Source organism: Rhinolophus hipposideros (assembly GCF_964194185.1).
Source record: "Rhinolophus hipposideros genome assembly, chromosome: 9".
Lineage (NCBI taxonomy): Eukaryota > Metazoa > Chordata > Mammalia > Chiroptera > Rhinolophidae > Rhinolophus > Rhinolophus hipposideros.
The window spans coordinates 19,790,786-19,809,869 of record NC_138055.1 but is presented as its reverse complement, the minus strand read 5'-3'; the positions used below and the strand labels follow the sequence as shown (position 1 = coordinate 19,809,869).

The window sequence follows — 19,084 nt, the reverse complement described above, 5'->3', positions numbered from 1 at the left end:
AAAATTAATATAATTCATTTTTTTACTATAATAAAACGCCAGGTCTTATACCCAGTTTGTATTAAATTTTGCTCCAAAAGACGCATTAGAGCTGATGGTCCGACTAGTCTTATTTTCGGGGAAACATGGTAATTGCATGTTAACTTCTCTATATCATTATCACCTGGTCTTGTTTAATGTTCCAATCTTTACTTGGGTTGCAGACAGGGTTAGGGTGCAAATTTGAGCCAAACTGGTAAAAGAGCGGCAGTCTGAGCCCGAGCCAGTGGCTACGGTAAATTAGCATCACCAGTGATGTGTAACAAATCATCTGAAATGCAATGGTTTGAGATTTTATAATTTCAAGCTTTCTGTGGGTCAGGAATTCAGGAGCATCTCTGCTGGATTCTTCTGGTCTGTGTGTCTTGAAGTTACAGTCAGATGGTAGCTCCAGGGTCATCTCCAAAGGCTTTTTCACTCATCCAGGTTGGAGGGATACCTGTTAGTGGCTCAGTCTTTCCTCAACATCTACAGCTCAGGGCAGCTGGACTTCAGGGCTTCACAGTGAGCCAGGCAGAAGCTGAATCTTAGGATTCAGTCTTGGATATCATATAACTTCACTTCCACTATGCTCTTGGTCATATCAGAAGTCCCAGAAGACTAAATCCCAGCTTCAGGGAAAAGTAATGCAGACACCACCTCTTGCTGGGAGGAGTGTCGATCACAGTGTAAGAAGAGCCCTGTGGAGTTGGATATATCTATATTTTGCAACCCAACGGTGAGGGGGTGGGGGGTGGTGGGAGAAGGGTGGGGAGAGTCAGCTACTCCCAACAGTGCTTATCTCAGATACTATCTAATCAATTATCTCTTTAACTCTGAATGTGGTGAGCAAGATCTAGTTAGGGCCCCAACCACACATCCTGTGCTCCCTGGCAGTGAGGGCATGTAGGGGTTCAGATCCTGCCCCATTTGGATTTCCCAGTGCTAGGCTGGCAGATCCTGCTTCTTCCTATTAGTGTGTGTGTGAGATGCATAAGGTTCTTGCTATATAAAGTTGCAAGTATATGTTTTAACATTCATTTTGAAGAATCGAGTGCTGAACCCTTTAAAAAATTTTATTTTTGCTGTACAAAATAGAATTTAAAAAATGGTATTACTCCACAACATTTCATTATTTCTGACTTACTGGTCTTTTTATAACATGACAAGAGGTACCATTTTTTTTTTTAAAGTTACTTCAGTCTGAATAATTTAAAATCAATCCATATCTGAAATGTGTGTTATTTCATCTTTGATGTCTTTAATTTCAGCTTGGACTATTGTTAAATTAGATATTTTTTCATTTAAGAAAGCAATTTCCTTCTCTCTTTGGAGTAAGTCAGTAACCAACCTCCCAATGCGTAGTGTTAAGTCATTTACCAATGGTTCCAAACGGGAAAAATCCTTCTTTAGATTGTACACCTTTGGTTTTAGATCATTTGCAAATGTCACTGTCTTCAGAACTTTAGCTCTGTCACTTTCTAAGCTTAAAAACCTATCTGTGTGCTTGTTAAAATCATTCTTTAGCTCCGAAAGTATATTCTTAACAGAGTTAATTCTTTGTGAATTTTCAGATGCTGTCTTTCGTAGCATTGCTGTTCGGTCAATGCTACTTGAGAGAAGATCACCTATGTTTTTTACTGTATCTTTTTCTATTTTTTCTATTTTTTTTTCTAGTTCTTGCACAGAATCCGTCAATGATGTTACATCAGTTACTAAACCTGAAATACGTCGTATATCTGTTTTTATAGTTGTAATCTTGAGACCAACATCTTTTGCCATGGAAGTTGTACTTTGGTCTACTTTTGTAACATCTTGAGAAAGAGTTGTCAAGTTGTTGTTCAGTATGTCCTGTTTTTCAGTTATCCTATTGGACCAAGTTTTCACCTCATAAATTTCCTCCTGTAGACGCCTTAGATGAGCGATTATTTGAAAAGACTTCAATTGTTCCATGATAGCTTCAGACTTCTGACACTATAAGAAAATATACCACAATAATTAAATTGATTAAAAGCTTAACATTTAAAATTCAACTTAAATTTTGTTATTTTTAACCACAACTTCACTGCTCCTCTGGAAAGCATTTGGTAAAGATGTATTAAGTGTATTACTAATGAATAAGAAGGAAATACAAAATATCATTGGAAGTGACATTTTTCAGTTATTTTTGTACCATCAGCCCTCTATACAGTGACAAAATGAGCTAAATGATAGACAATGACTTGTTTTTTAGTGGCTGGAGAGGGAGGAGGAGCCTCCTTTAGATGAGCTTCGGTAGATTTGGAGGCACGTCAGACAAGGCAACATAACTTCTGAAACACAAGTTGTTTATAGTTGTAAGATGTGCTAGAATGAAGGCACCAACGTCCAAGACTGTGTGTATACACTTTATTGTTCCATTACTACTATAAATAATTACCTGGGGTATCTATCCATTAGACCTTGAATAATTCAATTAATTCTTAAGTTCCTAATATGTTACTAGGCATACCTGGTGTGAGAGATATAAAGACATGTACAGCTTATGTTTTTGGCTTCAACTCAGTTTATTAGTTTAGTAGAGAAGACAGACGTAAGCAAACAACAACAAATAAAAAACTGTCCAAGGTTCTAAAATTCCATGATTCCAAATACAAGTGGTTCTCAACTCCTGTATGTTTCAGAGCCGTCCTCCTTCCTCACCATCTCCATTGTACACTGGTATCTCCGAATTGTTTTGGTTTAACTTGGACATGTTAACTGATGAACATTTTGAGCCCCAAAAGTGCCTGGCAACATTTCACGTTGTAGCTTTTGTTGCTGGTGTGTGTGTTTATATAAGAGGTATTGGGGAAATTGAGTTAGTGTATTTTGAATATTTGAAATTTTATTGCATTGTGCCATAAGTTAATAAAATTTAGATGAAAAAGGGAAAATTACAATGTTATAGTGAGAATGTGAATCTCATAAAGGATACAAAATTGAAAATTAAATGTGCTCCGGTTTCATCCATGTTATCACAAATGGCAAGATATCCTTTCCATAGCTGATATATAAATTTATTAAAGTAACACGTTGTACACCTTAAATTTACACGTTATATGTCAAGTATTTATTCAATTTAAATAATAAAGATAGGAATTGTCAGGTAAGACTATTAAGCTTCAATCAGAAGTTTAAGACTGAATTGTGTTCAACTATAAAGAAAAAAATTAAAGACAAATATAAAATATATTAAAGCTTGTGTCCAAAGATAAATATCCATCGTGATTACATGGAAAAAGGGAATCCCAGTTATAATGTGTAAGTCAATTGTTTGGCTTTTGCACATTTAACTTTCAGCTCATTTTCTAGGAAAGCATTGTTTTAAAATAGATTGTCTACAATTTTGTACAAATCAAAACCAGTTTGATTCAACATTTGCTTTGCTAGTATGATCAAGAACAGTCTCTGCTTTCACAGAGTTTATAGTTTGGGGAAAAACAATGTCAATAATGGATTTTTTAAAATTCAGAAAAAATATGGAATAAAAAGCAAATATGCAGGCCGAAAAATGATATGCTGTTTAAAGACATCAAGTTTTTTCCAAACTGATTGTGCATTTCTTCAATATGTTTTTCATGAATCACTTTTCTTAAACGGCGTTTGCTTGGTTTACTCAGCTAAACTTTTGAGATTTTGGTAACATTACTTAGTTTTTAATGCAAATAAAAATTTAATATGCCTGTACTATTACTTTTATGGCAACTTTAAAAAGGAGCAGCTATATAGTTGCAAAGGAATGACAAGCTGTTGCCTCATCATATATGTTTGGTTTCAAAATATATTTTAGGATTTTTCTCCTCAATAGGTTTATGCTACATTAATTACTGGTGGGTGAGGTGGTCCCCAATTTTTTTTGATAGAGAAGTTAGATTGTAAAAATGTTATTGTGGCTAAGACAATGAGAAACAGCCAAACAGGAAGGAAATCAAGTAGTGAATTGCAAAGCCACCTTTTAAGGGAAAAGTTTTGCAATAAAGTGTATTTGCTGAAACAAGATCTCCAAGGGTAAAAGGAGATGGCTTATTTTCATCTGTTTCATTACTAGGTTATCATTTAGTAACCTATCTACTCTGGTAGAGTAAATGTAGCTTAACAGCGTTAGTTACACAATTATGTAACCTCAGAAAGAGCTAAGTTTATTCTTAGAAGGATCAGATAATTAAGAAACTGCTAGCAAGCTTCTTTGTTTCACTTGGTAGCTTACAAAAGGAATTTATCATGAACTGTTGATCTGTATTAAAATATAAACTCAATACAGTATAGGAATAGTCTAGAAATTATTTTAGTTAATTATTTAAAAACGTTACTATGGCTTGTTTAAGCTACTTGCCCAGGACAGAAGAATTGGAGAGTCTATCAGTAGAGTTTTGAGTCTACTCAAAAGATTATCAGCTCAAAAGATTCAGCCAGTAATTTGAATATTTACCAAGTTCCTATACATATGCAAAGTGCTAAGCTGGATGCTGTCCTGTAATGGTTAACTATTGTCTGGGTCTACAGCACAGTAACATGGTTGAAAGGAATGATTTCTGGGTCCAACTGACCTTCCAAAAACAAGATCCTTTAGGAACTGCAATAAATGACCTGAAAATTGTATTGATCTCTAAAATCTAAAACCACTTAAAGCCAGAAGGGATCTTAGATTATTTGATACAATACCTCATTTTACAAATGAAAAACAGCCCCAAAATCAAGTGCCCAAAACAGTTAGTGGCAAAGCCTAGGTTAGAAGATTCCCATCTAGAGCTCTTTCTCCACCACTGCTTTTCCACTTTTCCCTAAACATTTATTGATTCCTTCCTATGGCTAAGGCCCAAACAATTTCAGCTCACAGTTACAAATTTTGAGTGACTTACAATCTAGTTTAATGGTAACATGGCCGTTGCCATTTGGCTTCCACCAACTTTGGCTGAATTAAACAGATTTTAAATTCTCAAGATAGTTCCACTGGCAGATTTCTTGTGATTTTTTTTTTCTTCCCCTGGTTGAAAAGCAGCAGGTCCCATTAGAATAGTGGGAGGTCAGTAGCCTCTGGAATTGGACAGACCCAGCACTATGATTGCAAGATTTCTAATCTTGCTGTGTTTCAATTTCCTCATTTGTAAAATGGGTCTCCATAGCTAGCAAAACTGTGGTGAGCATAAGTAATAATAACACATGCAAAGTGCTTTGCACAAAGACTGGGATATGTTAGGTACTCAATACATGGAGCTGTTAGCATGATGGCGATGAATGGAGACCCCTAGCGGTGACATATAATAGGCTCCAAAATAGTTCTCTCCGCGCTGTGTAAAGCTGGGATGGAACACTTTGATTTGAATTAAATTAATAGTTCATAGCTGAACAGATACTGGGAGAATTTGCATAGCTTTTGCCAACTGTGCAAATATGAGCTAAGTCTATAAAGAAAACTTTGTGTGTGTGTGTGTGTGTTTGGTGAATTTACAGCATCATTATTTCAAGCTGTGATCAAGATTATGGATTCACACAAAGGTCTACAATTATGTTGAGATTAAAAATAATGCCATTAACTTTGTATCGCAAGAGTTGAATTTTCTATGGAAACATACAGGCTAATAAATCAACATTTTTCTTTATAAAATATAAAAGTACACTTAGTCAACAGCTTCTAATCATTAAACAAAATTTAAGGAGATACTAACATAAATATACATTGAAACTTTACATCCAAAAGTTAAAACTTAGGCGTTTGTTTTATAAGTGATTTATATGTGCTAACTAAAATAATTGGACCCAGTACTCTCTCAGAAGTCAACTGATATAAAATTTATTATCAATTACAAAGATACAAAAAAAGTTATCTTAGAATATGGTAATCTTTCCTAAAGGTAAGATTTAATATTTGGTACACAGGGAAGTTTTTGAAATTTCAGGTATTTGTGTTGAATGTAAGAAACAGGAAGACAAATTAGGTACATCTGAATAAACCTCTGAGTAAAGGAATGTATAAATGTGTATGTACACATACACATAGCTTTTTCATGAAATACTTGGAGAAAGGTAGTTTTTATTTCCCTTGTAACAGTCACTATGGAGCACAGTGGCTATCTGTTTTCATTTATTTTCTGTAACCATTACTATGATATATACAATAATAATAATAATAATAATAATGTATCAAATATGGTGATAGGCCAAAAAATAAAAAGTGAAGAGTACAAGAGATCACATCTGCCCTGACAGGACGAACGTTGAAATAGCAAAGTTCCAGCTAACTGTATAATCTATTTTATTACCATGAAAATAAAAGGAAACATAGAATTTTGTCAGTGCACACAGATAAGAACTTAGACATTCAGAAGTCAAGAAGTTTAATGTTAAGATTCTAGAAATTAATGCTATGCCTTTGATAGTAGGAGTTTTCGTTTTTTTTTTTTTTCTTTTTTTTTTTTTTTTTTTTTATGACCCATGGCTGTCTACCGCAGACCTTTTGGGGATTTTTCCTAAAATGTGCAAATTTACACAATAAAACTACCTGTCCACAATTAATTCTTTTGTAACTGACTGCTTTCAAGTTCTTTGTGTTTAATTCCATTGAAATTGCATTATAACACTGGGACTATGGTTGGTTATTGGCAAGAAGAAACAAGAAAGAACAGTACTTCCATATGCAGTTGACTCAGTTTTCAACAGCAAGCTTGGACACTTTTGACACATCAGTTTACCAACAAAAGTCTTATGTGCTCCCCCATCCTGCAACATTTCTGATTATCATTATTAGAAAATTATGGCTAGACCTTTGCTTAATCTCATCTCAGTACGTCAATGTCTTATTCCTTGTGACTCCATTATATAATTTTGAGTAAAATAAAATCACTATGTAAAACAAATTTGGTTTGGTAATTAGTTTGGGGATTCTTTAAAATAATGACATACTTTTAATTAACCATAACTGTCACCATTACTCATTAGGCTGTTTTTTCCTCTTTAAAATAGGCCACAGGCTCGTTGGTGTGTTTTTATTATAAGTAGAATACGCATAGTTTATCTAGAGATCATGTATCTAGCAAACTCAAGAGTCTGCAACACAGTCAGAACCTTAAAAAAACAACAACACAGGTATACAAAAATAATCTGAAAGTCCATAGTGCAAAGCATACACACTTCATTCATTGGAAAAGTCTCCAATGAAAATATATTTACTCATATTTAAAAATTCTTACAAGTATCTCTAACACAGTTTAGAACCCTAACAAGAAGGAAACATGTTTCCTAGGCTCCACAGTTTTCAAGAAGTGCATATTAATTCATAGCAAAGGACCCAGGCTTTCCATCAAGCATGCTATCTTTTATTTTAGACAAAATTCCCATGAACTTGGTTGTGTGGATTCTTAGCCTGCAGTCAATTACAAAGGAAATGAAGAACTGGCTGAGACTGGCACATTACCAACTGACCTGACAGTGGGTTACCTTTTCAGGTGACAAAAAAGGGATATGAAGTAGATATAAGGTTTGAAAAATAGCAAACTGGGGTCATTTAGTGAGGAGGTGCATACTCCTAGACACATTAATATATTTGGGTCAAACAGGTGAAATTCATGAGGATACCCATTAATTACTATAATATTACTTTTAAAAAGTAGACAAATACATACTTTAGAAATATTTCTATTAACATGGTTAAAATGAAATATTTTATTGCTTAAAAAGATAAACTTTGATTATCTGGATAATCCATTTGTGTGGACACTCACTTCTTTTCCAACAATGTAGGATAAAGTGAGGCATATCAAAATAACACAAAAACACAGAACAATTTATGTATAATGTGGTTCATCGAAATAAATGTAGTGCATTTAAAAATCACTATCAATTTCTTTATTTTCTAGATGATAGTCTTCTAAAGTCCCTTTTTCTTTTGTACTTGAATATACTACAAAATCATGAACTTTTCCTTTCAGAACATCCAATTCATTTTGCATCTTTAATATGCTATTATCATACTGAATTCCTTCAAGGGTTTTCTGCATTTCCATTATTTCAGATACTGCTTTCAGCATATCATCTTCCATATTAAACATCTGAAGAGTTAAGTCTTCCATTTTCTTTTCGGTCGCTATCAGATCCTGAGAGACTCTGAGAACAGAGCGAACAGCACTCTCAATGGTTGGCAAGTGTGTCTTGCATTCTTCAACTTTAGGTTCGTAGTTGGCAAGTTTATTCGTCAGGTCTTCACCTCTGGCAAAGAGAGCATGCTGTTCCTTTTCCAACTTTTCCACTGCTTTTGTATCAGAGCCAAGCTGCTCCTCTACTCGCAGAAGGTCATCTTCTTCTTGTCTTTTTACTGTTCTAATATTTCTTAGTGTGCTGTCTTCCAAATCTTTTAGCCTTTCAGTGAGCAATTTTATTCCCTGTTCAGCTGAGTTAATCTGGACAGTAACTTGAGAATGTACTTGTTTTGATTCTGATTTGAAAATGTCTGTCTTAACATTCATTTCTTCTAGGCTTCGCTTCCAGAAATTCGTAACATTCTGGAATTTCTCATTAAGGCTTTGCATCTTTTGAGTGAGCATCTCTTCACTATTTTGAATGTTACGCATGATACTTTGGAGTCTGGATACTTCCTGCTCAAACTGAGTCACCAAAGACACGGATGGTGTAGCTTCCTGCAGGATACTTTCAGTAGACTCAAGCTGCATTTATAACACAAAACAATTCCCAAGGCTACTTAATAACTTTTCAATTAGGGAAACACACTTTAATAATCACATTCTGAAGATGTCTAAAATATCCAAGTATGTGAGAATCATATTGACAAAAATATTTATTACTTTTAACGCACTTAAAATATGTCTTAAAATATTTTAAACAAATTTAAAACTGATTAGCACCATGGTAGAAACATATACATACACCTGAACTTGTAATCCTAAATATTTGCACATTTTCATGGAGGGTATTCAAGTGAAAAATAATGTTAAAGGAGCCGGAAGTATATCACATTCCCCTCTTTTTTACTCCAATGGAAAGCGACTTAGTTATCATTTTTATGGTTATTTGGCTTTTTTTAGAAAGTGTAACTTAGTTATAAAATTTAACTTTGCTAAATTCAATGATTATGGAAGAGTTTCTGCCTGAAAAAAAAAAATCCATTGACTGAACTCTGCAGAGAAGGTACCAGATCAGATCTTACAGATATCACAAAGGCAAAAATGAATAAAAAATGAGTTTAGTGAGACAACTCATGTTAAACAGGAAAGTGTTCTAAGTATCTGCAAATTATGGAGAGCTCCTGGCATGTTCTAATATGTGTTCGGAAAATAAAAGGGCCAGGTTGTGGACCTCTCTTAGTCTATACTCACACATAGATAACAGCCATAGAGAATACAAAAAGGCCTAAAAATGAATATTATCACGTTTGCAGCATTGTATTGAAGATATAATACTGTACAAGATACAGTTCTGTCCTCAAGCAGCTTAGTTTAATTAGGGAGAAAGCCAAGTCTACATATGCAATGATGGGAAGAACTATGGGAGCACTTACAGGGGGCATCCAAACCAGAGCTGGACGATCAAGGAAATATTCTAGAAGTATTGTCTAATATCTGCTTCTAGTTACTTCCTCTATAAATCATCCTACACACTACAGCCAGATTAAGCTTTTTAAAAAACTGATATGCACGTCATGGTACATGAAAACCCCCACAATGTTTCCTAATACTTCTAAGATGAAGTGCCAAGTTCCATAATCTCTCTCTATGCTATTCTTCCCTCCTCTTTGCTTAGCTAAGTTCTGTCCTTCCTTCAAGGCTCAGACCCAATCTCAGCTCCGCAGCCTGAGCTCCTGTAGCACATATTGTATTATGTCTCTGCCACCAATTTGGCACTTAGCACATATAATTCAAGAAGTTTTGAGTGTTCTTTCTGTGCCAGACCTTGTGTTAGACCCTGTATATAAAATATATAGTATAGTCCCTGGCTTTACAATTCGAGAGCGGAGATAGTACTTTAGATTTTTTATATCATACATTCTGGAGTACTAATAAGACTCATTGAGTGTCCTCTGTTCAATTATTAGTAGGTAGGCATATAGAGATAAATGAAACGGCATTTGCTCTAAAGAGCAGTAAAGGAGACGAATTAAAACAACAAAAAAATCACAATAGATTATGATGTGTGTCATGACAGAATTAGCACCGGACAATGGATGCTGAGAGGAGAGATCAGAAGTCTGGAGGTCAGTGAGGAAAGGCTTAGAAGTGATTCCGAAATCTGACTCTTTAACAGACTGATGAATGAGCCAGGTAAAGATAGGAAAGCTTCTAAATTCCTTAGGAGAAGAGACCATGTCCTCTGCATTTTTGTAGTCCCCTTGTCTCAGGGTATAAAGAATGTTTTTTGATGTTTAGTAAGAAGAATGGCCATAAACCTTCTGGGCCCACCCCAATTAGGACCTGAAGCAGTTTCAGGTGACAGTTGGGAACATGTGCAACATTACTGAATAATATGAGGCCACTTTGAAACCTTGTTTAAAAATTATTTTAATGTACACATGTAGCCGTAATACATGTTCCTCTAAAAAGCAGTTCTGAGAAATACTTGTACATTGGTACTATGTTAGGTTGAGTTGTCTTACTAGCAGCATTTTGAAGAGGAAAGCTCCTCTTCACCTAAGGTAATTTCTTGTTTGGGCATCAGAGCATCACTATGATCTGGAGGCAATATACCCCAGCAGACCCCAAAGGTTGAAAAGATCAACTTTTCAGGATAATAAGGTCTCAAGATTTAATTTGCAAACATATACTGACTAGTATACCACAAGAGCTAGCATTTATGGGTTGCCAATATATTCTAATAGTTTTTCATTTTTAAAAAAGATCTATTATAATACCTTAAATTTATTATTGCTAGAAAGTTTTCAAAGAGTTTGCATTTATACTATATCTCATCTTATCCTTATAAAAATCTTGTTATTCGCATTTAACAAATGATGAAATGGAGGCCAAGAGACGGTAAAGTGATTTTTCCAAGGTCACAGTTGTGATGAGAACCCACATCGAGTTGTTTTCCCCTCCCACTGCATTATGCTGGCTATTAGGGTCAGCTTTGGGAAAAGGCAGCCATTGTTAAACTCCTCCTAAGGCAGATTGGAAGAGAGAGCTATGCAAAGACTGAATATTTTTTGGATCCCATGGTATTATTAAAAAGTCTATTTCAGAAAGCATTTCATTCAAAATTTTCATTTACAAAGGAAATCTTTCTTCAACTTTTCTTTTTAATAGCTTTTAAGTACAGAAAGTTTCTATCTCCTGGAATTTTTTTCTATCATTTTTCTTCCTCTGAGGGCCCCCAACAACTATAAGCACAACCAGATTCCAACTTGAGTCCTAAGTTAAAATGCCAACTCTTGCCGCTCCTTCTCTGAATTTCCCCCCGCCTGGCCCCAGCAAGCTCAATTGAATCCCCTGGCATGTTCGAGCAGATGCATAATTTTCAGCCCATGGCTTTTCTCTTTTGCACTCAGACCCTCTATTTCGTTTTTGGCTATTTTTGTAACATCCTTGCTTACCCTGGTACTAAGAACAAGTCCTTGTCTACCTCATGGCATGAGTGAAGGGTTAGTGAGTGAGTAAATGAACAAACAAGGCATGTTTTCCAGTGATAGCTTGGTCCCTACTGTGTTTCCCCAAAAATAACACCTAACCAAAAAATAAGTCCTAGTATGATTTTTCAGGATGACATCCTCTGAACATAAGCCTTAATGCGTGTTTTGGATCAAAAATTAATATAAGACCCAGTCTTATTTTCGGGGAAACACAGTGGTAGAGTAGCCAGGTGAGGCCCACATGATTACAGCATGCCCTCTCCTGAGAAACGTGGTAGATAAATTTTTTGTCTCACATTTTTAAGAATCACAGAAATAATGCACCTGCAGTTGTAGCTTCAAGAAACACAACAAAGACATAGATTTTAATTTTCATTTAGCTATGAAATCAGTATTTATTTTTAGGTTAGTCCTTCTTCTATGCATATGTATATATGCTTACCAAGTGGAAAGTAAAGAAAAACACGGATGGATCTTTACTTTTTCTGTTTTAATTTTATACCTAACTATCAGTCATATTTTCAATGCTCTAGATGCTTGATATTTAAATAGAAAACTGAGGTCATATTGAAATGAGCGTATCGGTCTTTTTAAACAATAGCATTTGTTTTATATATATACATATATATATACACACACACACACACACACACACACACACACACATATATATATACACACACACACACATATATATATATATACCTTGCTTTTCCAAAATGTAATTTAAGTTTAAATTGGACAGAAGGGAGAATGTAAAGAGGTACTAGGAGGTCCAGTGAGTTAAAATAGTAATGGTCTAAAAGGCAGGAAAAAAGAATTTTATGAACTGGGGTAGAAGAGTGATAGTGGGGAAGAAAAATGGGAAAATCTCCACAAATAAGCCAGTTTATAATTACCTTTTCTGAAATTAAACTGATTTTACTTTGAAGCCCTTGGAATTCCTTTGTTTCTATTTTCAGTAACTGGTACTGGTTTTCCACCTTTGCAAACTTTTCCGACTGCTGAAATACAAACCTGGAAAAGAAAAGAAAAATCACTACCTCGTAATTCATACCTACTTAAGTTTGAATTTTAAAGGCGTATTTTATACCCAAACATAAATTCTGGTATGGGTAGTGGCAGCTTTTATTAGTTTATTTCAGCCAACATTTAGAAGCTGGCTATGACCAGCGGTTTACTGGAATACTCATGCAAAGATGAGTGAAACACTGCCCCTGTCCAAGTTCACAGCTCAGTGAGTGAGATGGTATGATACCTGTTATAGATGTATGCACAAGAAATATTCTGGAGGAAGAAATAGGAATTATTTAGAAAAAATTGTGATCTCTACTATTTTCCTCAAGGCCGTGTTCGGTCAGTAGCTATAAATTGTTTTTATACTGAAATATAGAAGCAAAGGTTATCTATATTAAAAAAAGTATTTTTTAAATTAAAATGTAGAAGAGAAAAAAACGCAGTGGAGTGGAAGGCAGAGAGAGGTGATGATGATTAGAAGTTGCAAGCTAACTGGAGTCAAAACTATTGAAAACAGGAGTCATTGTCAAAATGACAACAGAACACATATGCAGTGCAAAGTGTATAACATGCACAATTGGTTATGCTATAAAATACAAGTCACATAGGTGTACTTTAGATGTCTTTTTAAAATTGGAGTGTATTTTTCATCTGGTAAATAGTAAAGGGTAGAAGCATAAAACATTTATCCCAACATTAAAAACAATAAATGGACTTTCGTGTGGATAGAACTTGAAATGAGCAAGCAGAAAAGAAATGCTGTGATTCTAATACCATTTTGGTTAATTTACTTTGACTCAGTTCTTTGGGCTCAGAAAAAGCAGTTGAAATTCTTTGTTTATTTATTGAATCATCAAAAAGCAGTGGAGAGCCAGCTTGGTGGCTCAGGTGGGGTTGGAGCTCCATGCTCCTAACGCCGAAGGCTGCCGGTTCCATTCCCATATGGGCCAGTGGGCTCTCAACCACCAGGTTGCTAGTTCGATTCCTCGACTTCCAGAGGGGATGGTGGGCTAAGCCCCCTGCAACTAACAACAGCAAGTAGACCTGGAGCTGAGCTGCGCCCTCCACAACTAAGATTGAACAACTAAGATTGAAAGGACAACAACTTGACTTGGAAAAAGTCCTGGAAGTACACACTGTTCCCCAGTAAAGTCCTGTTCCTGTTCCCCTTCCCCAATAATAAAAAAAAAAATTCTTAAAAAAACAAAGCAGTGGAGCAGAACCATATGAAGTCAATATCTAAATCAGAGTACATAGACCAGTGGTTCAAAAGCTGCACTGCATGTTGGAGTTACCCAGCAGCTTAAAAAAAAACTGATCCCTGGGTCCCACTCACAGAAATTCTGGCTTAACTGGTTTGGGATGTGACATGGATATTGTAAATTTTAAAAGCTCCCCAAGTTATCTGAGTGCTCAGTAAAGTGAGAACCAATAATTGACAGCTTTGTGCAACTGACTGCTGTTGAAAGACAAACATTTAAAGATTCCCAAACTCAATGGAGGGGGTGAAAGACCTCTGAGCTTTGTGCATCATTGCAAAAGTGGTGATGTTTCAAACTCATAAATGTCATTAGGCTAACTGTTACTATAAAACTTAAAGCAAAAATGGATTTTTTGCTTTTCAAACAAATGTTTAAAATTGTTGGATGAAATAAATTTTTTTAATGATGGCTCGTGCCTATCCTATAACACTGAATTAATTAAGTCCAGGTTACGTAACTAGTACAGATTAGATTTTTTTAGTGTGTGCTAATATGAACTTTTAAACAAAACTTTTGGTTATTAGAAAACACCATTATCCTAATTTTCACAGATGGATGTGTGAGCTTAATTCTGTTTTGATTGGCTGTTTTCTTCTTGGTTTTTAAGAGATTCTTCTCAGAATACAGGCTTATCTGAGATCAGCAGAGACCAAGGATAGAGACTATTCTAAAGAAATAAGTATGATTTCAGGAACTAGTTTTGTCACCCATTACTCCACAGTATTACCTCATGGATTCATCCTATAGATCACTGGATTCATCCTATAAACATTCAGAATAAAAGCATTTATTATAAATAAGACGTTTTGTGAAGATTGCTCCACTACAATAATACATTCATTATAGGACTTTCCATTTTATTAAATATGATTAATGTTGTCTACCTCGGTACGTCTCTTCAAAATACAGTACTCATTAAAAGCTTGAAGAACACTGCCACGTTAGGGGAAATATCATCTCTGATGATAATATGTAGGTGTTTTTTTTCATGGTTAGCTTCTCACGAAAAATAACTGCTACGTATGAGTAGTGTATGTAAGAAAAAACAAGTATGAAGTTGACTTAGTGCTAGTAATGAGAAAAATGAAAAGTGGTTTGTATGGTGCTGAGTTAAAATATTATTTGTCATATTTTTCACTTAGATCTGCCAGATATTATTCTAAGTGTTTTATAAATATTAACTCTTTAACATTAAGGAAGATGATTTTCTAGAAACCAAAAATGCTGACAGAAGGCAGCATCAATTCTGAAAAACTTCTGTTTAAAACTGGCATCCAGATTAGTGGCCAAGGTGCTTCGTTTCCTTTTGTAAGTCAGAGGTATTTTCTAACAGCTGTTCAAAGCCTCCTTACACCTTATCTTCCCCAGTTTAGATGAGACAATTAGGATTTACTAAGGACTACAACTTCTAGTTGAAGAAAGAAAAGGGCTATAAATATTTCTGGAGTAAGGATTTCTATTTCTAGGATCTTGGCCTCTTTTTGGATTAATATCAAAGGGAGGCATATATGTAGAGCTAGACAACTTTGGCTCTGCATTTACCAGCTGTATAAACACCGTGGGCAAGTTTCATTTATCTTTGCCATAGTTTCCTCACCTGTAAAGTGGGGATACTACTACCACTTAGTTCATAGGGTTGTTGTCGAGATCTAACAGGTTCTTATTTATAAAGTTCCTAGATAGTGCCTAGAGCATATCACATCAGCTATTCTCTTTTGAAGTGCTCTGTGCAACTGTTTTCCATTCCTCTGACAAGCCTATAAGGGTACAAAGGATCAGGGCTCCCTTCTACGGCCCTTGATAGAAGCCCCAGGCCTGTCTGCCATTGAAACCAGGGTTGGGTTTATACCAAATGAAGGATGTAATGGATGGAGGAGACCACTAACAGGAAGAAAAGCATTCCCTGTTTCGGGGCTTCTTCTCACTATCACACTTGTAGGATGGCATGCCAGGACTTTATGTTATGTATTATTTCTGTTTACTTTCTAAACAAGGATCCAAAGACTAAAGGCCTGAAGACACTGAAATAGTAATGCCTTGAAGTCCTCCTTTGAACAGTGGAAGGGTTCAACTGCTCCTACCCCTTAAATTTAATCTAAGTGTGAGAGGATGGATAAACAGCTAGAAGTACAGATAGGCAAATATTTTCGATGTTGTATTTTAACAACCAGGACAGTGTCAGTACAGTAAGCATTCAATAAAGATTTGATAAATGACCTTTAGATGCTTAGTATGTGTTCGAGAGGTGAAATTCTCAATGGCGTTGTTATAATTCTAGTGTTCTTTTAAGTATTTTGAGATACCAAATTTTTTTTATTTAGAAAATGCTTGTAAATAAGACGTCTTAGAATTTTTTATTCCCAGATTTACTATAAATAAATATTTGCTATAAACAGTGACTGAAGTATTTATACTTCAACTCTTGTGGCAAAAGATTTTACAAGAGCAATTAATAGTCAACTATTTTAATAACAATCAGAAAATCTGCCCATTTTTAGAAATAATCTTTGGGTATTGTTTTATTATTTTGCAAAGACACAGTTCAAATAAAATCTTCCTACCAAATGTAACTTGTTTGTGTCTTTACTGCACGAACTAACTGAAAATTCCTGAGCTAAAGCTTCTGCTTTTCAACAGGTTTTTCCTTAATAGATTTGTGGATGAAACAGGACTCTGTGGAAAGTAACCTCACAGGGTGATGTGATCATAAATTTCTAACTGGGCAGGTCAGGATGGGTAGTCACACCCCAGGTACATAACTTTTTTAGTAAAAGGTTTATGTTTCACTTAAGCAAGCCATGTCCATTGTTTTTGTGTATCTAGGCTAACACACCTTTGAAATAACGAACCTCAAAAAAGCACATAATCTTGTTAACCATCCTGTAATCAAATGCCCACCTTGCTTTCTCCCACCTTTGTGTAATCTTCCTTACATTCACTCAATTTCAAATGTATAAAAAAAACTGCAAAAGTGTTATTCTCCAGAGCATCTGAGATCTTGCTTCCCAGCAACTATCATCAGTTTTGGCTCAAATAAACTCTCTTTTTTTTTAATTAATTAAATTTTCAAATAAACTCTTAATAAAAATTATCTACGGGTTTGAATGTTTCTTATGTTGTCAGATTCCTACCAGTGTTTTTCCCCAGGACAATAACCAAATTATTGAAAAGCCAAACATTTTGTGATATAATGCATCTCACATTAATATGAATCTTTGGATTATTAATGAGAATTAATAAATCCAGTAACTAAGACCAGCTGTATAAGGTTCCAGAGAGAAGCAACATATATCTTTGAGCATACTAAGTTCTATTACTGATTAACTTTCCCAATACAAAAAGGGTCTTTTAACTTACTTAAAGAAAGTCATGCATTTTAAGATAAAAGAGCAGTTTATTTAAAACAGTAAATTCAGTACATTTATTCTTCTAAGATCAAAATTAAAATATTCCATAAACAAAAATAACATATTAGTAAACTAACAATTTTTTTGGAAGAGAACATTTAATAACCAGCATTTCACATTATTGTAACAAATCTTTTATTAACTTCAACTCCAGATGAGTTAGCACTAAAGTATAATCCAAAATTTACCAGTATCTGAAAATGTTCGAGACTGGAGGACGTCCAGAGTCTCTTCTAGAATTTGATTATTTCTGAAGATGAGTAACTATCTTCTAACTACTTTAGAAATCAGTGAAAAATGGAGGGAAAGTCCAATTTAAAGAGTCAGTCTTGTTACTAAAATGAAATGGGTTATTCCTAAGAAAATAATCGGGGAAAATAAAATTAGTAGGTTGGTTTTAAGTTATTTCTAATATGAACTTTTCCTGACATGACACCAATATACCACTATTTGTTTGGTTTAAAAAATTATATTTAGTTTTAGGTGAACACAAGTGCTATACTTTTGTAGATGTCGAGCACTAAGTTTCACTCTGTAGCTTAGGAAACGACCTTAAACTCACAACGCATGCCCACTGACCGAACTATGAGAAATCCTCCAAATTTTGATGTAATCATTAACATTTGCTGCGTTGAGATAATGAATTCTTTTAAGGTTGCAAACATTGCCGTTAGGCATTTATAGGGTTGGGCAAATTTGTCCCGGACAGATGCACAGCGGACTGGAAGTAAGGGGTTATAAAACTGGAAAGCTTCCGACGTGTATGTAGGTAGTAGGCGCTTAATACACTTTGGACAAATCAGCATCTCTTAAGGAATGGACGACTCATTCCCAAATCAGCCTCAACTCCAGCTGAGCGATCAGGGCACTAGTCACTAGTACACAGGAAAAATGCGTTACCAGAAACGACCGAAAGGAAAAAAGAACCTCGGCTTTTCTTTCTTGGGGTCGAGTCAGCACAGAGGCCGTAAGTTGGAGGATGCAGAGCCGGGTGGGGCCAGGGCGGGACCCGGAGAGGAGCGGGGCGACCCCCGGAGGCCGGGCCCGGGGCCCAGGCGGCCTCACGTCCACTTACCAGGCCAGGCCCAGGCACGTCCCCAGCGACAGCAGGCTCACGCCAGTCCGGGGGTCCACCCAGCCTGCGCCTCTACGATCCCGGGCCTCGAGGGTCTTCCCGCCCTCGCTTCGCTTCCCAAGATCCGCGGGGGCTCCCTTGGGCCCCGACTTCTTCCGGCTCTTCACCTCGGACATGTCTGGAGGTCCTGAGCACGACAAACCCGGGGCGGCCTCTACACCCTGGGGGAGCTGGACGTGGCCGCCTTAGCCTCAGTGGGAAGCCTCGGCCGTGACCGCGCCCCCGCCCAGATTTAGCGCCGCCCAGAAACCAGCCCCCTCCTGCTCCCTGCCATCCCTGCTGCTGCAAGGCGGCCTCCGGTCTTCAAGTTCCTCCAGCTGTGACAGGTGAGGACGCTACCTTCCGCTTCCTCTGCGTTAATGCCGCAGACCCGAGGAGATCGTAGTTCCCCGGCACTTGCGAGCCGCTGGAACTCCAGGGGGCGGGACCTGGCGGTGTGGGGCCGGGCAGCTCGCGCCACGTCGGGCGCGCCGCCGCCTCGGCCCTCCTCTCACTGGAACGCGGCGCGTCCCTGTGGCTTAGCCACGCCCACTGCGGGGTGGGGCGAAGGGCGCTTCCTTGTGCGCGCGCGGGCACAAGTCGGGGCGGGAGCGCGCGCGGCGGCGGCGGCAGCCCAGGCCGGGCTCAGTGTGTTTATTTGCATACGTGGCCGCGC

General features: G+C 36.6%; 1 protein-coding gene across 2 annotated transcripts; it reads right to left on the bottom strand.

Moving 5' to 3' along the window:
• Positions 1–326: 326 nt before the first annotated feature.
• On the bottom strand, positions 327–18,942 carry IKBIP (IKBKB interacting protein). 2 transcript variants are annotated; one of them, XM_081061281.1, is made up of 3 exons: positions 18,370–18,942; positions 12,508–12,625; positions 327–1,992 (listed from the first exon to the last, which is right to left on the bottom strand). In XM_081061281.1, exons 1-3 carry the CDS (start codon positions 18,543–18,545, stop codon positions 1,237–1,239), a joined length of 1,050 nt encoding a protein of 349 aa, XP_080917407.1. In that variant the 5' UTR covers positions 18,546–18,942; the 3' UTR covers positions 327–1,236. The 2 variants fall into 2 exon arrangements, with proteins under 2 accessions (XP_080917407.1, XP_080917406.1); XM_081061280.1 differs by lacking the exon at positions 327–1,992 and adding an exon at positions 6,106–8,696 and having other exon boundaries at positions 18,370–18,929.
• Between the last annotated feature and the right edge of the window lie 142 nt (positions 18,943–19,084).